We start from the raw sequence: 21,956 nt of genomic DNA, 5'->3' as shown, positions 1-21,956 counted from the left end.
TGAAGTGATTACCTGACTAAAAGTGAGGAGGAAAGAGAAGTGATTGGGTGGGCGCAACGAGCATATTCTTGGACACAGGGCAGTGTTGGAAGGGTGGAAGAGAAAGAAGGAAGACATTTTAGATGAATGATCAAGGAGGAGATGGTAAAGAGATTGTTCAAAGTGCTGTGGAGTGATAATAAGGTCATCTAGATAAGAAGAGGCAAGAAGGACAACCGCTGTCACCTTCTTATCTGCTGTTGCACTGAAGTGGTGTTTATTTGGAATTTTCCTATCAAGCAGTAAGAGCAGTGGCAGAGCTGAGGTGGTGGTGGTGGTGATATTAGCAATGACCAACAGTCGCTGAGCTTACATTATACACCAGCCGCCCGCATTTTTGGTGCGGTGTTTTACCTGCAGGCACCGTTGTTATCATCTACTTCACAACCAAGGAAAGGAGGCTCAGAAGAGGCTCCTAATTTACTCAAGACCAGAGCTAGTATGTTACACAGAGAGAATTGGAACCCCGGGCAATTTTACACCACAGCCCACAATCTTAAATACTTTCCTGCTGTGTCCCTCTGGCCACTAAACATCGGCAGGGTGGCCCTTCAGGGGCACCATCCTACCTGTTCAGTAAGGACATTGATAACTGGAGTCCATCCTAGGAAGGATAATTTGGATGATAAAGACTCCTCAAATCCCTGTGAAGAGAAAAGAGACATCGAGAAGAAGATAATCAAGTTTGTGAGAAAAAGTGATCGATGTAGCCATCTATCCCGCTTTGTTTGCTTCTTCTTTGGTCCCTGTGGGCTGAGTTCCCTCCCCATTACATATTATGAAGATTGGGGAATTACCAGATGAAGTTAGTGGATACGAGGAAGAGGGAATTCTAGTGTAAGGGCTTGGTTATTCTTACCAATTCAGCCTAACCTTGAAATCCTTTCTCAGGGTTCACCTCTTAACCATCTTGAAATAAGACCCAGTCAGCCGTGGCAGCCCAGTCCAACAAAACCATACCTTCTTCAGCCTAATCAGTCTGTCTTCATAGGCAGTGGGCACATCCCCCTCCCTCCCATTCTCAGTTCTAGAGGCTTCCGCCTGGTATCCTGGGTGTCCTCATGAAATTCTGACGTTTAACCATCCCTCTTGCTGTAGAGAAAGAAGCTTATTCAGTGTCAACACTGCAGATGCTTTATGTGTTAGCTCCCCTCCTTTTAACAGGATGCACAGATAATAAAAACTACAGGGTCATCCTGTAGATACCATTCTAAGTGAGGCAGTAGCTGTTAAATGGGGGTTTTAGCATTTATTCTTTTTTTAAAATATTTTATTTATTTATTTGACAGGCAGAGATCACAAGTAGGCAGAGAGGCAGGCAGAGAGAGAGGGAGAAGCAGGCTCTCAACTGAGCAGAAAGCCTGATGCGGGGCTCGATCCCAGTACCCTGGGATCATGACCCAAGCCGAAGGCAGAGGCTTTAACCCACTGAGCCACCCAGGCGCCCCTTAGCATTTACTCTTAAGCGATCAGATATTCTTTTTTTTTTTATTCGTTTATTTATTTATTTACAGCATAACAGTGTTCATTGTTTTGGCATCACACCCAGTGCTCCATGCAGTACGTGCCCTCCCTATTACCCACCACCTGGTTATTCTTAGCTGAGCTATACCTTTGAAATCTTTTTCTCATTCTCTAGATCAAGGTCACCACTGGATTACAAAATGAGTAAAGACTGACTATGACTTTCTGGCCACCAGTTTGCTCTGTCGCCACATCTCAACACAGTGCTGAACACTTGCAGGACCTTAGTAGATTTCTGTTGAATGTTCTTTCCTCACATATCCCTGGCATACTTCATTGTTCTTAAGGCTATTTAAAATTAAAAAAAAAAAAAAAATTCTGAAGCTTAGTCTCTGAGAGTCAGGTGGTGCTGACAGGCACTCCTGTGTTGCACGTACTTGCCTCATTTGAGTAAACTTCTCGCTACCTCAGAGAAATGCACATACATTTAAGCTGATTAATGTGCAAATCTTCATGGCTTTAATTCTAAGAATTGGAAATGCTTCTTATAGAAATATTCAGCTCCTAAACATAACCCAGAAGAGGCTTTTTTTTAAAGCCCATTTTAATTATTCTTCAGTCCTATTTGTGCCAAAAGATGCAATTCTGTTCTGACAGTGTCTCTGTACCCTAATTAAACGCTTTCAGTTGGCAGTTCTTTTTCTCAATCTTCGTTTATCCATGAAAGCCAAATTTGACATAGATATGTGGTGGTGTATAACCAAACATTGACTTTCTGATCCCCATTTTTTTCCATGTTGCTTTATCATCTGCCCTTGTTGTAACACTAGAAAGTTTGCAGAAATGTGTCACAGCGGATGAGAGCCTGGTGCTGGTGGTGGCCACCACGACTGGTGCATATTACCTGAGTATCGTTGAATGCGTTTGTGCAAGAATGCTCCCCTGGGGTTTCCAAATCAGATGATGCAGTTGAGGTCATGACAGATAAAGAGATGTTTCCAAGGTCCCATACGTATATTGGGGTAGAGTAAAGATCTAAATCTGCCTCCTGACTACTAGTGAAATGTTTTATGTGCTGTTTCTTTGCTTCCTTTTTACCGAAGGAGGATCGTTTGGGGAAATATAAAAAGGCCTCCTTTTAGCATGAGCTTGGGGTCACGTTGTACTATAGCAGTGAAGTCTGAGGTACCCTCAAAGTAGCAGAATAATGGGGCTCTGAATGTAGGCTGTGTACCGTGTTGGGTAAGAGTTGGGGCTTTATGATCAAGTGGAGCTCAGTGGAAACTCAGTCAAGCAGCCATAGGACCTTGGGCAACGCAGTGACCTCCAGGCCCTCCGGTGTCAACACCTGAACTGTGCTGGGGAAGAAAGGACCCGATACCTATGATGCGCTTAGTCTAACACCCGGCGTGGTGTCGTGCCTTTAACAGAAAGCTAGCTTACATGTTTATCTCAGTGTTGGCGATTGATAAACCCATAGCTGTCTGAAGATAAAACCAGGCTTACTGCAGTGGAACAAGAAGCAGTACGAAGGCTTGTCTCTCACTGATCTCCAGTTGGAACACACAACAGGCCCGCATGTGTATGTGTGGCTATTTCTGCGATGGTTTGGTTTGTACTCTGTCATCCTGCCTACAGGAGGGTTGTTTCTGGAAGTATAAAAAGAGCCTTTTATGCATGTAGGTCATGTTGTAGCACAGGAGCAGACTGGGTGAAACCTCTGTGACTTGCCCCATGGAATAGTTGAAGGCACAGGGATGCCCTGCCTCTACAGAGGTGAGAGTTAATCAGGAATGGGGGACTCCAGCAGGAGAGGTCTAAGACCAAGAGAGATAATCCACTGGAAGCAGGGTTTGGGGGCTTCATATTTCAACATCTGCCACTCTCTCCCCCTTCAGGACCCCTTGCTGTACTGTGGGTAGAAATGAAGGGGTCTTGCTGTTAGCTGTTGGCACTAACCGTATTTAGATTAGACGAGGGGAATGCTAAGTGTCACATGGAAAAGGAATTCACCTCACTTTTCATTGAAGCAGCTCAGTTTAAAAGCTTTTGTAGCAGAATAAAGCTTTTTTAGTGGTACAGACATGTGTTGAAACCCTAGTACGGCCACTGACTAGCAGCTGATCGCTTCACAAATCAGTTCTCCTGTCTCTAAAAATAATGTGATAAATAATAAGTCATACCTTGTAGGAGTTTGGTAAAGATCAACGAATTTCTTTATGAAATAAACAGTACCTAGTGATAATAGCTAACAATTACTGAGTACTTACCAGGTGCAAGGCTTAGTGTTCTACTTGAATTATCATGTTTAACCCTGACACAGCCCTGTCAGATAGGTACTATTATCCCCATTTTACAGATTAAGAAAGTGAGACCCACTAAAGTTACCTAATAGTAACTGATAGGGCCAGTACTTGGGGGTCAGGGACCCAAATCAGATTCTCATGAGTGGAATTTTATATTTCCTCAAAGTAAGGATTATGTGGATGTATCTTTGTATCTTGCCTCCCCTTTTTGACCTCAGGAAGCATTTTGTTGTACATAGAATGACATCCCTAAATATAAGGATCAAAGAATAATTTTGAAACAATTATAGCCTTGATAATGTAATAGGCCACTATGCAAAGGAGGAAACGCCTTGTCTTTGAAAAGGTTCAGGCTATAGCTGGCTGACCTCTCAGGTCCCATCCAGCTCTAATGGTTCATTTATGATTCATTCATCTCCACGGTGTGCCCACATTACATAAGGCGCCTTCCTCTGAGGGAGGAGGGGAAAGAGAACATGTCTGTGGGTTATGTGTTAAATTGTTCAGTCTTAAAGTTCAATCTCCTACATGAGATCCTACCAGCTATTATTGTCTAAGCTTTATTAAAGAAGCAAATTTTCATTTCTACTCCCATTTTTAGTTTTGAGAAGCTGGTTCAGGTCCTTGTTAAAAAGTATTAGAAGCATGATATAGCACCATTATTAAGAAATGTATTCTATAGTATGAATGTATGCTAGATGAATTTATGTGAATTATTATTCCATGTTTGAGGAGAAACCATTTGGTACTTGTTCTGAATAAAATTGTTTAAGGGAAGGAAATGGCAAAGTACAGTTTTTCTACCCCTCTTCCAAACTCTTAACATTGTCTGGGCAGCTAACAAGGGTGATTGCCGTGATAATTAGATGACGTGACACTTTCTAGGTATTCTGGATCCTTAATTATTTCTAAAATCATAAAATCGTTGCCAAATAAAACATTTATGGAAAAGCTTACAGTTACACCAGGTATGTTGAAAATTTATGCTTACATTGGTGAAACATCAAAATTTTATGGTAGTACTATTTTTTTTTCTGGAGACAAGAATTCTCTTTTCCCTAATTTCTCATGACTCATCCTTCCTCAACTCATCTTTCTGATCCTTTGAAACAACTTCTTCAGAGAATCAAAAAAAGCTTTCTTCATTTTTTTCCCTCTAATTCACAAGAGCTCCACTTTTAAGTGGAAGAAATAATGTTAGTTTTTCCATGGGATTGATTATAAATTCCTTCCCTGTGCTGAATTACACTGGCCTCTAGTGGATACCTGTCACAATGATGTCTCATATTGATCTTGCCTTGACTCATTTACTGTAACACTATACCATATATTTTCATTGTTTTTGAGAATCTATATTAAGCAGCACGATCAGAATTATCAGAGTTTTGGAGTAGATTTCATCACGTGACTGATTAAACTTATGTGGGTAAACTTATGTGGATAGTCCCATATTTGTCAGTATTCTTAACAAATCTGGATGATTTTCTAGAATTTTATAAGATGGAATTGTGATGTTAATGCCATAGTCCTCATCTAACACACGTTGCTCTTAAGACATTTATAACAGCTTTTTAGAAAACAACCCAAATTCTCTTTACAGATAAATAAGATATTAATGGAGAAAAAAAGATATTAATGATATAGCAAATTATCTTATATCCATAAAACAAAAAGTAGCTGACACATTCCAAAACAGCAGTATCACTTCCTCCGACTTGCTTGCAGATCAGTATCTCAATATGACAAAGGATGACAGTCTTCATTCTAAAATGCAGTCAGTAAATGGTAAAATTACATCCATATTTCCTTGGTGATCTGCCATCAACTGAAGTGTTAAAGATTTTCTATTGAAACAACTCGATTCGGCCATATTTTTAAAACAGCTACTTAAATCATTACTGAAGTGTGCTCTTGACTACCAGTGAGCCAACAATCAAACCTCTAATTATTTGATAAATGATGTTGGATATTATTTATAAGGTGGTTCTGCCTCAAGATCTCTCATGAGGCTGCAATAAAAAAGTAGGCTGAGTTTACTGTCATCTGAAGACTTGATTGATTTAGGCAGGGGGATCCCCTTCCAGCATGGCTCGAGTACACAGCCACTGGCAGGAGTCCCGAGTTCCTTGCTATATAGAACCCTCCCATCGCGCTGCTTTAGTATCCTTTTGACATTGCCAGAAACCCAGTGTTTTTTGTAACCTGGTCTCAGAAGTTGCTTAATTCCATCATATTCTCTTATTTGAAGTGAAGCACTTGGTCTAGCCCTCACTCAAGAGGAGATAAAGCTCTACATGTTGAAGGAAGGACATTAAGGAATTTGTGGACAGATTTTAAAGCCACCACAGAAGACAATTTTCATGGGACGATTTGGCCTTTCGGGTTATATTGGTTTATGTAGAAAAGGTGTTTCAGGCTGTACCCAAGGACTTGAGCCAAGATGTCACATCACAGTGGGGTGACAGAGGTGCTGAGGGGAAGTAGTGTAGGGCAAGGAGTGTAACGTAGTAGCTTTGGTGCCCTGGGGCCCGCCATTCTCCAGATGTGTGACCTCGGAGACACCTCCCAACATCCCTATGCTGAGTACCAGCTTTAAAAGAGGAAAAACCATCACTTTCCTCATAAGATCATGGTGAGATCTAAGTAAGTTAGCCCATCTAAAACATTTAGAAAACCACCTGGCGTCTCAAAAAATGATCAGTAAGTATTGGCTACTACTTCTGGCGTTAGCACTATTGTTACCATATGTGCATTCACACTCTAAATCTTCATTCTGCTCTTCCTTAGCCTAAGGAATCCTGCTGGGATCTCTTCAAACTTGCTTAGTTTTTCTCTCCCTTTAGAGCTTTGTTCTACATCCCCCCATTCACACATGCAACAGTTGTCCCCCACAGTATTCCTGAACATGTAGAGATGCTAAAATCATTTGGGTGAGAGGAAGCATCAGAAAGCTGCCAAGAGTGTGCCCACCACAGCAGGAAGGACGCAGGCAGGTTTGGGCAGGACCTTCCAGGATGCTGGCATGCCTGGCTGCTGAGGCAGTTCCAGGGGTGAGGCTCTGGGGACAGATGCAACTCACAGATGTTTTGCCTAGGAAGCTCTGTGTCTTCAGAAATCCAAATTCCTGGCTTTTGAAAATGGAAAGATCTGAGCACACTAGGCCTCCCTTCCCATAGCAACAATCAGCTGGATTATGAAGCAACGGTCCCTTTGGGAAACTCTTGTCTTCTCTGGGAAACTGAAATCTCTGGTTTCAATCCAGGCCCTTCTGACTCATTGCATCAACTTCATGGCTCTGGAGGGCATTGAGTTTGTAACCCCCTTCTCCAGTTAGGGGCTGGCACTCTGCAATTTAGACTCGCAGTATAATCTTCCTTAGGAAGGACTGTCACCTTCATGATACCCCATGCAACTGTCAAGATGGCCCCTGAGAACCACAGCCTGAAACCGAGCAGAATTTCCTATTCACAGACCCATATGGGCAGAGAGTCTTGTCTTACTGGCTAACTGATTTGAACTTGGGAGGGCAGCTGGGTAACATGGTATGAAAGGAAACTTGATAGGTCACATGTGTGGCGGGAGTGGACATTATGGGAGGTGTCACCTAGTTAAGGCAAACAGGAAATGGGAGTTGACTGAGCTAGTCCTGAGCAGCTCAGAAGACTATTTCAAGGTTTCTAGAGTGAAAACTTGGACATGATGTTCAGGATGGTCTTAAGAAGAAGCAAAAAGCAGTCACTTCAAGGCATTTACAAAAATGTATCTGTGACTCCCAGGAGCTTCTGCTTTGGTAGGACATGAACAGGCTTTAAATAGATACAAGAGTACCTTAGATTTAGCACATAGGAAAATGCACATTCATGAAATAAATCCATACTGAGGGATATGGGGAGAGGGGTGGACTTCAGCAAACAAAAGGATTTTTATTTTTGTCCAAGTGTTTCAGGGCATAAAGGGCATGTACATGTTTAGGGAAGAGAAGAGGAAGCTCTAACATGCCCGGAAAGAAAATACTTGTCTGAATTGTATGGATTCCAGTAGTAGATGTGCGTGTAGGGCCTACCAGGGGATACTCGTATCCCAGCAAAGCTATAGAGATCTACATAGTTCAAGAGTTTCTCTTTCCTTGCCTACATTTTTTTGGGTTGTTAAGCCACCCTGTATGTATTCCCTTGGAGTACATTTTGTTGTTGACTATTAACAGCTCAATGACACAGTTTATTGATAAAGCAGAATAATAGTGACTTCTGATATAAGTGTGAGGTCACTGCTTACAACCAGGTCAGTGTAGTTTTGTGGAAGTTAAACATCATCTTTTGCTAAGGGCTACAGATCCACATTTTTACTTATTAACCATCTTTTCGGGTTTGTCTTCATGTTCCTTTTATTCTTCTTTTAGACAGAATGGGAGGCCACATGGGGATTCAGACTTACTGAGCCTGTCTTTCATCATGCTGAAAATAAGGTTTGCAAGTCACCTTCTAGATGGTCCTTCCTTAGTTTTTGTTTGCAGCTAATAAACCAAATGAAGCCATTTTAGTGCTGAGAAGCTCACTTTCGCCTAACAAGCTATCATTTGTCATTTATAATGGACAGGACCCAAGATAATAAAGTATTTGGCTTGTTTTCTTTTTTTCTACCTTTACCTTCGGTGTAGATCCAGACAGTTAATGAGCAATAATTTCAGATTCTTAGGTGTTAGCCATCTCCCAAAAAGAACCACAGAAAGAAATATTTGATAATACTCATTAAAATGGGTTGAGCTGAAAGTGTTCACAATTTTTTTTTTTTTTTGCTTTTATTTCATTATTTAACTCAGAACCGCAGGTATGTTGTAGAGAAAGGAAAACTAAACAAACAATTAACCTTCCAGTTCTAGAAGGTTCAGATGAATGGACTTTCTCAAATTCATGCTGGGCTGGTGAAAATAGGATGTTGTTACCAATCTCACTAGGAGATGATGATTCACTCAACTCGTGGTGTATGGACGAGAATTTATTTGCAAAGAGATGCATGGTGAAGATGTGGGTAGGGAGTACAGGAACCATAAGAGAAAGTGAAAAACTGGGAGTTAGCAGTCTGGGAGCCCTTATTTCCCTAAACCAAAAGGAAGAGAGAAGGGGGTGGCCACTTCTGTAGAATAAAAAAATCTGTAATGAAGGCATTCTTTAGATGATCACAGACCTTTTGTGGAAGGACACATGCACTCAAGACAGCCTCATGGGGAGGGACGTGGAGGAATGTGAACACCCTGACTGCAAGTCCATCTGTCCCTGCAAAGGCTTCCCAGATGCCAGACAGAGAAAGGAGCCCCTTCCTGTGCTCTCTAGGGAAGGTAGAAGGGTAGAGAAGGGTGGGATGGGTCAGGAGAGGCACAGGGATCTGTAACACAGGTCACAATGACATCTTTTTGGTGGTTGAGCCTGTGCCTCAAGGGATAGAATATTTGGGAATCCTTTTGTAAGGAAAGTCTAACAACTTGAGAACTGCACTGAAGTCCAAAAAAGGATAGCCATGGGTGGGAGAAGATGTGGCCAACCAGTGATTTAGACCACTTTGAGGAAAAAAGAGTTTTGTTACATTTCCTTCCTAGCAGGTTGGGGGGAGTAATCTGCTCCAGACATGGTTTTCTGACATTTGCTGAACCACTAAATAAATGAATCAGACTTCCACACAACAGATGACAGCAAGGTCAGGCAGTGATATCAGTAATTTTAGAATATTGTCTATAGCTCAGGATGGGTTTTGGTGACAGTGATATCAGATGCTGTTAGGAGTTGAAAAATGAATTCCATAGATTCCTCTCCTCCTGATCTTAAATACCACAAGGCATCAGTTCTGCCCAGGCAATTTAGAGGAACCCTAAATCAAAGGGGATGTTGATTTTTATAATTACAGATGTTTTAATGGGTAACTTTCTTAGAGGTTTTGTTGTTTCATTTTGTTTTGCTTGATTGAACTTTTTGATGCTAAGAAATATTATATTATATTATCATACTATATTTTATTATATTATCTTTAATGACTGTTTTGTATTTAAGATTCTGGGTGTGAAGTTTGAGGTTGAGGTCCTTTTACTGGGATGAACAAAGAGTGGGAATTTAGAAAATAAACTGGAAGCAAGCACTTCCTTGCTTGGAGAAAAAATCTTTGGCAGTAAACTGATTTTCACAAATATATTGGAAAGATCTGTTATGAGAAGAAACATATGTATGTGTTTTTAAAATGTGCTTTATTTTACTCAAAAATGATAACATAATTTTTATGTGAAAATTTTACTATAAATTTTAGTAAATAATAAATAACTTGTAACTTATTAAGATCTTAGTTGGAAACTTACATTTTGACTTTCCCCAGTTATGTGTTTATCTATTAGTGGTTTTGACATAAATTTTTGTAAATCCATTGTTTCTCCAGAAAACTAAATAATCAGATAGTTTAATCTGAACAGATGTAGGAAGCATCACAGAATCATTATAGGCCACCTTCATCTTACACTAGACTTGTTATTTACAGAAACAGTGGGTTTTGCTATTAACTAAATTTATCTTCATTTCTCTATGGCATGAAGTGTGAATCTGTGTGGTCCTAAGTTTTGGCTCTGTCTGCTTAGCTATTTTTTTTTTTAATTGATGTCAGTCATGAATACAGGCAAAGAAATCATCCATGAAAGCATTTTTTCCCCTTTCTTATTGGAACCCTGTGAAGACTATTATGTTGTAACAATAGATAGACATCCTGTTTATAGATTAATAAATGGGTCTTCTACCAAGTTGCCAATTTTATGGGTATTCTCTATATTAACTCTCTAACAAATGATGATGGAGTATATATATTCACATTCATCAAGATGACATAAGTCTGAAATGATTGGACAAAATGTTTCTCAGAAAGAATGTGCCAATAAATATTCTTAATCTTCACCAATGTAGCTCTCATTACAAATAATATATAGATATTACATTATGAGCAATGAGTATCCTGCCTTGAAAGCAATTATCTGTTAAGCTGGGAAAGCAGTTTTGTAACCAAAATATTTGTTAATAGTCAATTCTGATAGCTGATTTCTTAAGTGAGAATTATATGCCTTTTTTTTTTTCTTTAAGCCTTTTGATGCTTCGTGGTGAACAGGTAAGACCAAAATCTCCTTGCTCATTTTTATTTATTTTTTTCTTTTAGTTTCAGATAGCTCTGTGGCCAAACTATACATCATAAAAGTTTTTGCAAGAGCTATTTTGAACACATGACACTCAAAAAGAACCTTACATTTGCCATTCTAGGTGTCCAAGTGCTTTTTGTAATCTTAACAATGGTTTGATTCTCAGTTCAAAAGGATGTGGGAAATGTCTCTACAAAGGATAAAAAACATATCTGTTCCCTCAAATATCTGTATTCTTCAGTCCTTTTACCTCCTTGTCTCCTGTGCCTGCTTATAATGCCAACCAATATTTCCATCTTTAGAATTTTTTTTCCCTTTTCCGGTTTCCTGTTAATAGCTGACTTAAACCCACCACAGGGTTTACTAGCAAGTAGGGAACCATTTGTATTGATGAGGATCCTTGGACTGGCCTTGGCATTCATGGTTGGTGTTCTTGATTACAAAAGCCTTCCAGTTTTGCAGACACTTACATATAAAAATGATCCAAATAGTGACATGATGGGTGTCTTTGGGGAGAAGGACCTTGGGTCCCTGTGCCATTCAGACACTTAATATACCACCTCCTGAACTCATTGGAGATCGAATTGCCATCCCTTTGACTCTTGTAGAAAATGACTAAAATAGGATATTGCAAGTTTGAACACAGATTGTTTGCTAAAGCTCTCATAAGCTAGAATCCATACTGTTTGATCAGAGAACTTTTTTCATAAAACATTACATAGACTTAGAGCATCCCAGGACACACACTGAAAAGCTTTCACTTTCTAACAGGTGGTCATCTGGGGAGGGAGTATGGCTTTATAATTTCTCTGGTGAGGTTTCATTGTGTTTTTTTAACCTGTTAAAATAACCAGGACACCTGGGTGGCTCAGTCGGTTAAGCATCTGACTTTGATTTCGACTCAGGTCATGATCCTCAGGGTTGTGAGATGGAGCCCCACATCAGGCTCCATGCTGGGTGTGGAACCTGCTTAAGATTCTCTCTCCCTCTCCCTCTGCTCCCCCCCCCATAAATAAAAAATTAAATTACCAGTTTTCATAATGGAAGGTGCCTTTGACCTATCTAGTGCTGAAAGTTGATAAACATTTTTTGTTGTTTTTATACACTTAAACATACATAATTAATGAAATTATAGTGATTATGCTGGATGTGAATTAGGTTTCCTTACTGTCTAATATTTTCTTTGTAAAGGAATGGTAATGTTAACACTAAACGTTTCAGTTCTGATTATCAGACTTTGTGTTATATGACCCCAAGATTAAGGAGACAAACATATTAACAACCCGATTTGACTCCTTCCTCCACTGCCATGGCAGGCATTGTTTATAGCTGGTAAATCCCTCCCACTGAACTAGGTCATGGCCCTAACCTTGTTCTCAACACAGTACCCCAAATAGCCCCCCAGAGTTACTGTACCTTCCAATGACCTTTCCATCACCTAATACTTAAAATCTGTATCAACAATTGTTTCAAGTGATGTAATTCTCCATTAGAATTTTATTGATCCTCATTAGAAATGTTTAATATTTCTGTATTCTAACAATAATAACAGGGATAAAGGGATAAATTTCAGCATGACAGAAACGAGCAAGAAGGCTTAGCAGTCTGCAGGGAAGGGTATTGCAGAGACATCTATTTCAGGACAGACTGAGGTTTTGAGGGCCAGGATCCACTCTTACACCATCATCATTACTCTGTAATCCCATCTAAATAGGGACTGCAAACCACAGACTCTGGACTCTTTTACCAGTAAACAGGAAACTTTGGGTGGTGCAGAACCAAAACCCTACTGGTCCACAAAACTCTAAAACATATTTTACCTCTGATTCATTTTAATAGGGCACTGAGATTGGAAAGCAAGAACAGAATATAGGACTCAAAAATGTACCCTTGAAAATTAGAATAGAAGTAAAGTAAAGCTAGGGCTTTTGACTAATCATGGAAGTCATTGGTTATAGAGAGACAGCTAGAGGGAGGAGAAAGACCATGGACTTTCAAGTCAAGCTGGCTTGGTCCAATTCATGGCTCCATTGCTTCCCATCTCCGTGCCCTTGAACAAGTTATTTGAAGCTCTGTGAGCCTCAGCTCACTTCCTAGGGGAAGTTTAGTACATAATTACTAGCACCTAGGAAAACTAACACGCAATGCATGTTATTCCTCCGTACCATTTTACTTATTTTAATGAGGAGAAGATTGCAGGATGTAACTAGAGAGGGAATTCAGGAAGGAGAGAGTAGATCAAGAACAAATGAGACACATTTCTCTCTGTTCATTCTGGCTATTCTGAGAGGTCATACCTAATGGAAACTTGGCTCTCCATCCAAATATTGTTCACCCATACGTGCTATTTCTGTGTTACCAGTTTTGGAATAACTAATTGCAGAGTTGGAATAAAATGGTTGGGTTTATCCGATTGAGTAATGAAAAATGCCAAAATGTTTGATGCGAAGGGTGATGTTTAAGATAATGCCTTTAGATTCTGAGATGATTCAGGCTGGATTGTGTGAACTCACTAAGAAATGAAAGAAATTAAGAGGGCAGAGTAAGAGGGAGAGTTCTTCAAGAAATACTTTTGTTCTCATATCATTCCTAGCAATTTGGAGGGTCACTGATTAAACCCAGCGAACCTAGTGCTTGAAGTCATACGAAAGAATATAATTTCAAATTTTAAGAACAGGGGCGCCTGGGTGGCTCGGTGGATTAAGCTGCTGCCTTCCGCTCGGGTCATGATCTCAGGGTCCTGGGATCAAGCCCCGCATGGGGCTCTCTGCTCCGCAGGGGGCCTGCTTCCTCCTCTCTCTCTGCCTGCCTCTCTGCCTACTTGTGATCTCTCTCTCTGTCAAATAAATAAATAAAATCTTTAAAAAAAAAAAATTTTAAGAACAAACCAAAAGTAGAAAAGCAAGCCAGGACGGCTCATCCCGGTTGAACTGAGCTGTTGGCTTATTTGTAAGTTTACAACAAAACCCAAGATTGAATTCCTCACCTGAGTCACTTCCTTATTGACTGAATCCATTTAGACTCCCCTCTCATTTAGCAGAGTATTTTTATTAAAGCCAGGAATACAAACATCAATTATCGAAACTGCATCTAATTTCCTTCACCATTTATTTTCCTTCGTTGGCTGCCAATGGATTAGAAGACATGATTAGAATTCAGCAGGAAAATAAAAACAACGAAAAAGAGAAAAGCAGTTTAACAAAAACAGATGCTTAACCAAGAACAACAACATTCAGAATTAAAATAACGTGATTAAAAAAATATCCTTATCTCGCCTAATCTAAACATGCTTGCTTGGTTTTTCTCAGCATTGCCTACTGTAATGGGACCAAGTTCGCATGCTGAATTAGAACAAGCAGAGGCCAAACCCAGTAGCTGCACTGACTGTGCTTAATGTATATACTACAATGTGTTTTAAATGCAGCACTGTAGTTAACCATTTATAGTAACAGTTACAGAATGGCTTGCTTATTGGTGAAGTCTCTTTTATTTGCTTCTAGCCAACATTAGGGAGAGAAAAAGAATAAAGAAAAGGCATTCAAGACATCTTATGGACTTTGTTTCAGAGAAATGATATTAAAGTTGGAGGACACATTCATTTAATCAGCCACTACTGCAGTGGTGGCAAGAACATGGTACAGCAAAGGAAGAGAACTTAAAATATGAAAAGTTCTATGGAGCTATTTCAAATGATGCAAAGGCGATGGAGTGGTGGTTGCAATGAACTTGAGGTTAACCATGAATCAAATCATGTCTATGCCAGGATGTGGCAAACTATGGCTTATGGGCCAAATCTGGCCCACTTGTTGTTGTCAATAAAGTTTTATTGCAACACAGTCACCCTCATTCATTTACATAGTGTCTGGGACAGCTTTCATGCCACAGTGGGAGAGTTGAGTACTTGGGACACAGCCTGGTCCACAAAGCCTCGAATATTTACCGACAATGCCTTAAGAGAATGTTTGCCAGGCCCCGTATGTATAGTATATGTTAGTAGCACCCCTAAGATTGCCTACCTATTGTGGTGTGGTGAAATGGACGTTGGTTTGAACTGTAACTTCTTAACAGGTAGGTAGGAGGTCCTAAACCCTGTGAGCCTCCGTCAGTTCATAAAATGGAGGTCATTAAACCCATCTTATAAACTAAATGTAATATACTGTGGATGCTGAATGAATGATAATTCCCTTCCCATCGTCCCTGAAGCCTGTGCAGGTATCTTGAAATCAGAGGCTTCTCAAACTCCTTTTCATGGTGTTTATTCTGTGATGACTCTGTGTCATTTGGCCCCAGCCAGGGTGGTCCATCTCATTTCCCACCACTCCACTTCTCAAGCTCCAGGTACATGAGAATCTGGGTTTATTCAGTTTCTCAAATCCACCATGTTATTTTCCGCCCCTCTACCTTTGCCTGTGATATCCTCTTGTCTGGAGTTACTTATTCTTCATCCCTCTCTTAATTTCCATAGTCTATTCCTGACTGTCCTTCAGATTTAAGGTTAAAGTCACTGCCTATGAGAGGCCCTCCCTGACTACTCCGTGTAACATGGATGCTGTCCTGTGATCTCAGAGTACCCTCCATTTCCCTCCCCCTGATAACTGTTATTATAGTTTGCAATTTTAGATATAAATATAGAACATTTTGATCTCTTTGTTCTTCAAATATGTTTTGTCATATTAGCTACTGGCTACACTCAATAGTTAGAAGAGTGCCCAGCAAAGAGTAGGCCCTCAGAAGTTTATTTTTTAATAAATGACTCACTTTTCATTGAGCAATCCGGCAATATTTGCATTTCATTAAAGGTTTAGGATAGGACGCCTGGATGGCTCAGTCGTCTAAGCAAGTCTGCCTTCGGCTCAGGTCATGATCCCGGGGTGCTGGGATCAAGTCCGGCATTGGGCTCTCTGCTCGGCAGGGAGTCTGCTTCTCCCTCTGCCTGCCGCTCCCCCGCTTGTGCACGCACTCTCTCTCTCTCTGTCAAAGATAAAATCTTGAAAAAAAAGTAGAAGAAAACTGAATTTTTGACCCTGATGACATGCTGTCTTTATCATTGGTACGCAGTTGTCTGTGTCTCTCCGAACCACCTTTCCTCGTCTGTGAATGGGGTAAGCAGTCTCCACCTCCCATGCTGGTGGCGGAGTCAGCTGTGACGATGAATGGGGGAAACAGTTAGCATGGGGCATATTGTAGGTCTTCGGTTTGCTGGCTCTGAATGACATCTGACCGTAGACGAGGCGTAGATGAGGCAGTAGTCACAGTGATTCTCCAGGTCTTCCGTACCTTCAGGGTCCTTACCTGTAAAGTGGGAAAAATAATCATGCCTACCTCATATACCACTCATTTGTTAAACACGTTAATACCTGTAGAATAATTAGAATCCTGTCTACCATCTGCTAAATGCCTGGTAAACATTAGCTGTTGTTGTTTGGAACTATTACTACTCTTGATTTCTTATGGACACTTTGCCCTCAAAGTGCCCATTCAAACAGCACTTTATAAATAGGTGCAGAGAACTCCCAATTCCCGTGAAACTCCTACTCTTACTGTACACACATACGCAATGTGTTATCCTGTACCATTATCTGCCTTTGAGGCCAAATCCTAAAGGAGAGTTTGGTCATAGGACTTATCTAAAATTATCCAAAGATATTAGTGTCTGTGACTATAATCTGTCTGGGGTTCCTGATGTACATCAAATACTCAAGAAGGTGATGTTGCCAAAAAGGGTTTTAGTAGTGATTCCGTTGGCTGGTTTGTTTATTCAGGGTTGAAAAGAGCTTGATAAATACCGAAGGCGATAGCTTTTCTTCTTTTGAAGTTCATTCTTTACTTTTAATTGTGGACTAAAATCTGCAACCAGAGTATATTTTGCAAAGCCAAACACAGAGAGACATTTGAAAAACCTGCATTTGGCTTGTCAGATCACTTGCACAGCTGCCAATGGCCGCCGCAGACCTCACCGTGGGAGTTGCCGTCTGGGGGCTGGGGACCTGGGCGGTGTTTCTGGCCCTGGATCTGCCTCACTGGATGATCTTTAACTTTTCTGAAACTGTAAATAGCAACCCTTGTAATTCTCACCTGAGAATTCGGAAAAGCCTGTTCGTAAAAGCACTTAGGAATCTTCCGGGAAAGTCTCTTGGTACCTAAATAGACCTAACCACTGACTTTTTTGTTGTTGTTTTCCCCAATGTTCTCTTTGCCAGGAAAACAAAACAAAACAAAAAGACTACTTGAAGTTGCTGTTGGTATTGTCATGGAACAGCAGTTAGTGATTATAATAATGAATGGACACGTGAGGCACACATCGAAAATTGGACATGGTTTATAAATGCTAACTAATAATAATGATGTCACGAGGCTTTCATTTTCAAACCGTCTTAATTTCATTCTCAGTTTGAGATTGTAGATTACAGTCGTTAATTATAGAAATTGGTCCAGAGTGAAACCTTAAATCAGATTTCCACTGAAGTGCATGACTGCAGCAAATTACTTTATAGTGGAAGAGAATGGCATCATCTCGGGTGGAGTGGGGTCTTCCCTCCACCCCGGGTGGCGATTTTCCTTTCCTGCTCTGAGCGCAGCAGGTGTTCTAAAGAATCCCCTTTTCCTGAGCTAAGCAGCCTGTGAGTACTGCTGTCTTGCTATTCTCGTAAAAGTCCTAACTGCGTTGTTGGTATTGGTTAAAGTCTCTCCTTCTTTCTTCCACACTGCTTTCCCTCTCTCTCCCTTTTGCATTCTCAGCCTCTCCCTCTCTATTTCTCTCTCTTCCCCTCCCTCCCTCCCTTTCTAACGCTCTCACATGGACCATATCTCTTAGCTCGTATTTGCTCATGTGCTCCTTCTTTCCCTCTGTCCCTCCCTGCCTCTCCTATGACCGCCTCTCCAGCCCCCTCCAAAGGCGGTTACTTTCAACACCTGCCTTCACCCAGCTCTGAAAAGGGAAGGACTAAGCAAAGAGTCAAGTTCTCATCCCTGGCCTCTAACACCTGCAAGTGTGTAACCTGTACAATCTTGGGCGACTTCCCTATTTAGCCCGTAGTCCCGAACAAACTAAGTTGGGTAACCGCTCTCGGCCTTCATCCTGGCTGCTCTCTGCTACCTGATTTCCTGTTCTTTCCCTTTCTTTGTTGATCAGAGCAGTACCTCTCTGATGGTAGCAGTGTGGATCGCTGACCCCACCCTGGTCTTCGTTCTGTGAGGCATCTGCAGACCTTGGATTGTAATCACCAGTTACCGGTCTGGCTCTCAAACTAGTCTTTGAGTCTTTGTTCTTTGAGGACAGTGGTGGTATCTTATTCATCTCCATATCCTAAGCCCTTCACTCTGTACCCAGTACAAGGAGGATGGTCATTAAGCATCTGCTGAAATTAATTTAATTCATTCACTCTTGAAACAACTGTTTAGTAGATGAGTGTGCTGTGTTGTGAATTGTGCTAGTTGTCCCTGGACAAACCACAAGGTACTGTCATGGAGGAGCACAAAGGTGACCCCCACAAGGGAGTTGCACACTGGGGATGGGGATGCAGGTTGACCTCTGAATTCACCCTTAAAGAATGTATAGGTTGAAACGTGGCAGACCTGTCCAGGTGGCCGTGTGCACCTCACTGGAAAAGCCTGGTCCTCGTGCATAAACTTGAGTGAGCCTCAGCAGTTCCTGAGTTTCTCTCTGGGACACTGTGGAGTCATTATTGCCTTTGAGTGTTTTTTATTCCATTGTTTTGGCAAGTGCCTCTCCATCCCACAGCTATTTGGAAACTACTGCTGCACCAGGCCTCACTGCTAACAGCATTTAATAGCTGTCATTAGAAAGCAAGCTTCTGCTTACCAGTCAGCCTGCTGTGAATGGTAATGGGAGGTTTCTGTTTGGGGAGTGGCCCCCATCTCTAATTGGTTTGAAAATTATCGCTCATTTACTTTATTCTTAAGACATTACCTTTTATTGAGCTTCACTAAGCATGTGCCTCCATTCTGTTCTAATTCAACATAGCTGTAGAGCACTGAGAGGGGTTTTCTTATTTTTTACCTGTTGTCTAGGTAACTTGTCCACTCTTGTTATTGCTCATTGAAATAAATGTATGTATAAATATCCGTTAATTTCTTTACAGGCATGTGCTAAGCATTTCATGTGATTATCTCATTTAAGCCTTCCAACAACCTTGTAGACTAGGTACTGTTACTTGTGCCTTTTAGATAAGGAAGCCATGTTCAGGAGTGAAGCTTGCCCAGGATTCCAGGGCTAGTATCTGGCATGAATGGTTGACTTCGAGCCTTACCACTGCAACATGTTCGTTGTGTGACCTTGGAGCTTTACCAGCTACAGAGGGCTAACCTCCACTGGACTTACTGAATAGGGTTCAGGCAAGAATCAAAATTTAAAATAAATGTTCACATTGGGTACTTTCTGAAACAGTTAAATGCAGAACACATGGAAGGCATTCTTTTCTTGCATTTTTTTAAAAAGATTTATTTAATTGTGAAAGAGAATAGGGGAAAGAACAGAGGGAGAAAATCTCCAAACAGTGTCCCCATGGAGTTTGAAGCCCTATGCAGGGCTCAGTCTCACGACCCTGAGGTCATAACCTGAGCTGAAACAACCAAAAGTTGGATGCTGAACCGGCTGAACCACTGAGGTGTCCCTCCTCATATCTCTCCTCCTGTTTGTGTAGTTAATTTAGCATATTGAAGTAACAGGGTTTTCTTTTTTTTTTTTTTTTCAAAGATTTTATTTATTTGACAGAGAGAAATCACAGAGAGGCAGGCAGAGAGAGAGGAAGGGAAGCAGGCTCTCCGCTGAGCAGAGAGCCCGATGTAGGACTCGATCCCAGGACCCTGAGATCATGACCTGAGCCGAAGGCAGCGGCTTAACCCACTGAGCCACCCAGGCGCCCCGAAGTAACAGGGTTTTAACTGGTGTGCTGCACACACATATATGCTTTAGTGTACCCTAATTTAATTGTGATGCTATCGTTGGAATTTTGATGCCTTCAGCTTGATGAATAGCCATTTTCTGTGGGTGTTATCAATTAATCTAGGTAATGAATTCTCTTCATTATCTTGTTCTTCATGTTAATTATACAGGATTTTCTTATACCTATTTATCAAGTCAGGACGAGTCTTTTTTTTTTTTTGTCCGCATGACTTTGAATATGAAATATGTACAAACAGGTTAACATGATGGGTTTAAATTTACATTTCTGAAAAATTCCAGTCACTGGCTTAACTTTCTTCAGATCCTTACTTGTGGTATGAGCTTGTATCTCATTCTTTTGGGGCTCATTTTTTTTAATCAAAATGTTGTTATCTAAGATAATTAAACTATTTCTGGTTCTTGAGAATATACCTCTAGCATATCAAAAAGGTATTAAGGAAGCATGGAAAAGCTTGAATCTTTACCTACTAAAACAAAACAGCAAATAATCACTAACTTCCTACTTTCGAAATATTCCCTAAGGCACGATGACAGATAAAAATTTAATAAAGCATGGGGGAGGGAAAGAAATAAGTTCATAAAATTTTAAATGACACTACTCAAAGAGGAACAGTTTTAGACAACAATATAAGAAAAAGCAGAACAGACTATGTAATAAATGAGTGTTGATTGATTCCACGTTGAGTTCAGAGAATTGAGTGATGGGAGAATATGAGTTAATATGGTCATGATATAGATTGCTATTTACTGATTAACTTTTTTAACCTTTTTTGGGCCTTTCGTCCTTCATTTTTCATTCTGTGGTTAAAAACAACAACAACAACAACAAGTCTTATTCTAATTGTCTCTATTGCTCAGGCAGTTAATTTTGAGAATGTCAGCGAACAGCGTTTTGATGGGCACCTTCCTATTTTTGACTTCAGGTGGAAGCCATCCTTGTCAATATTTTTGGTGGAATCGTCAACTGTGCCATCATTGCTAATGGGATCACCAAAGCCTGTCGGGAGCTGGAACTCAAGGTGCCCCTGGTGGTCCGGCTGGAAGGTGAGTCATGGTAGACTTCCACAGCGCCCAAGATCAGGTGCCAGCAGGTTTTGCAGGTACAGACTTCCTAAGACAGCATAAAGAAACACTGGGTTAAGTAAAGTGGAACAGATGCTCTACAGAAATACTTCTCTGAGTCTCTAACAAGCTAGTAAGGACCGCCTCTCTCCAAGAATGGCATGGGTTATGATTCTCCATATTTTCCACACTCATTCCAGGGTGGAGTTCCTTTATTATGAATCACTTCATAAGATTAGTGCTTTGAAACACTCTGAGAAATGCTACCCCAAGATTTATTCATCATGGGAGAGCAATGGTTGTCGAACGTTTTGGTCTTAGGGCTCCTTTACTTGTTAAAATTGAGGACCCTAAAGTGCTAAGGTTAATTTTGTGTTACAACTGTGGGTATTAACTGATTACATAATTAATTAAATTATAGAAGTAATTAATTTGGTAACAAGTATACCTACTTGGAATTTTTAAAATACTTTTTCAACAATAATTTTATATTGTATACTTTATATACAAATATATTATGCTATATATTTTATGAAAAATAACTACCATAAAAATTTTAGCGAGAATAGTAGCACTGTTTTACATTTTTACAAATCCCTTTATTTACTATATAGCTTAATATTTGCTTCTGCATTATATCTGTTGCAATATGTTGTTTTGACTGAAGTGTGTGAGGAAAATATGGCCTTACAAGGGTCACTTGAAAAAGGGAGGGATTTTTAATAACCATTTCATGTAATTGTGAGTTTTCTTTCTTCATTGGTACTACACTAAAGTTAGTAAGTAGTAGTTTCTTTTTAAGGATTAGTATTATATGAAATCTAAAACTATTTCAGAGGATTTTTCATGCTCTTATATTAAAATCCATTGATCTGGGGTGCCTAGGTGGCTCAGTTAGTTAGGAGTCAGCTTTTGACTCAGGTCAGGATCCCAGGGTTCTGGGATCAAGCCCCGAGTCAGGGTTCCCTGCTCAGCGGGGAACCTGCTTGTGTTCTCACTT

The 21,956-nt window shown here is 40.5% G+C and overlaps 1 protein-coding gene across 1 annotated transcript in view; it reads left to right on the top strand.

Annotated features, from left to right (window-relative positions):
• The window catches only part of SUCLG2 (succinate-CoA ligase GDP-forming subunit beta), a 278,381-nt gene that overhangs the window by 236,506 nt on the left and 19,919 nt on the right, over nucleotides 1–21,956 (top strand). Inside the window, exon 10 of the mRNA XM_045990720.1 lies at nucleotides 20,818–20,938. Coding sequence (XP_045846676.1) covers nucleotides 20,818–20,938 — 121 coding nt within the window. The remainder of the gene's footprint in view (nucleotides 1–20,817; nucleotides 20,939–21,956) is intronic.

Source organism: Meles meles, chromosome 20 (genome assembly GCF_922984935.1).
Source record: "Meles meles chromosome 20, mMelMel3.1 paternal haplotype, whole genome shotgun sequence".
NCBI classification, from domain to species: domain Eukaryota; kingdom Metazoa; phylum Chordata; class Mammalia; order Carnivora; family Mustelidae; genus Meles; species Meles meles.
This window is presented reverse-complemented; position numbering and strand designations above follow the sequence as displayed.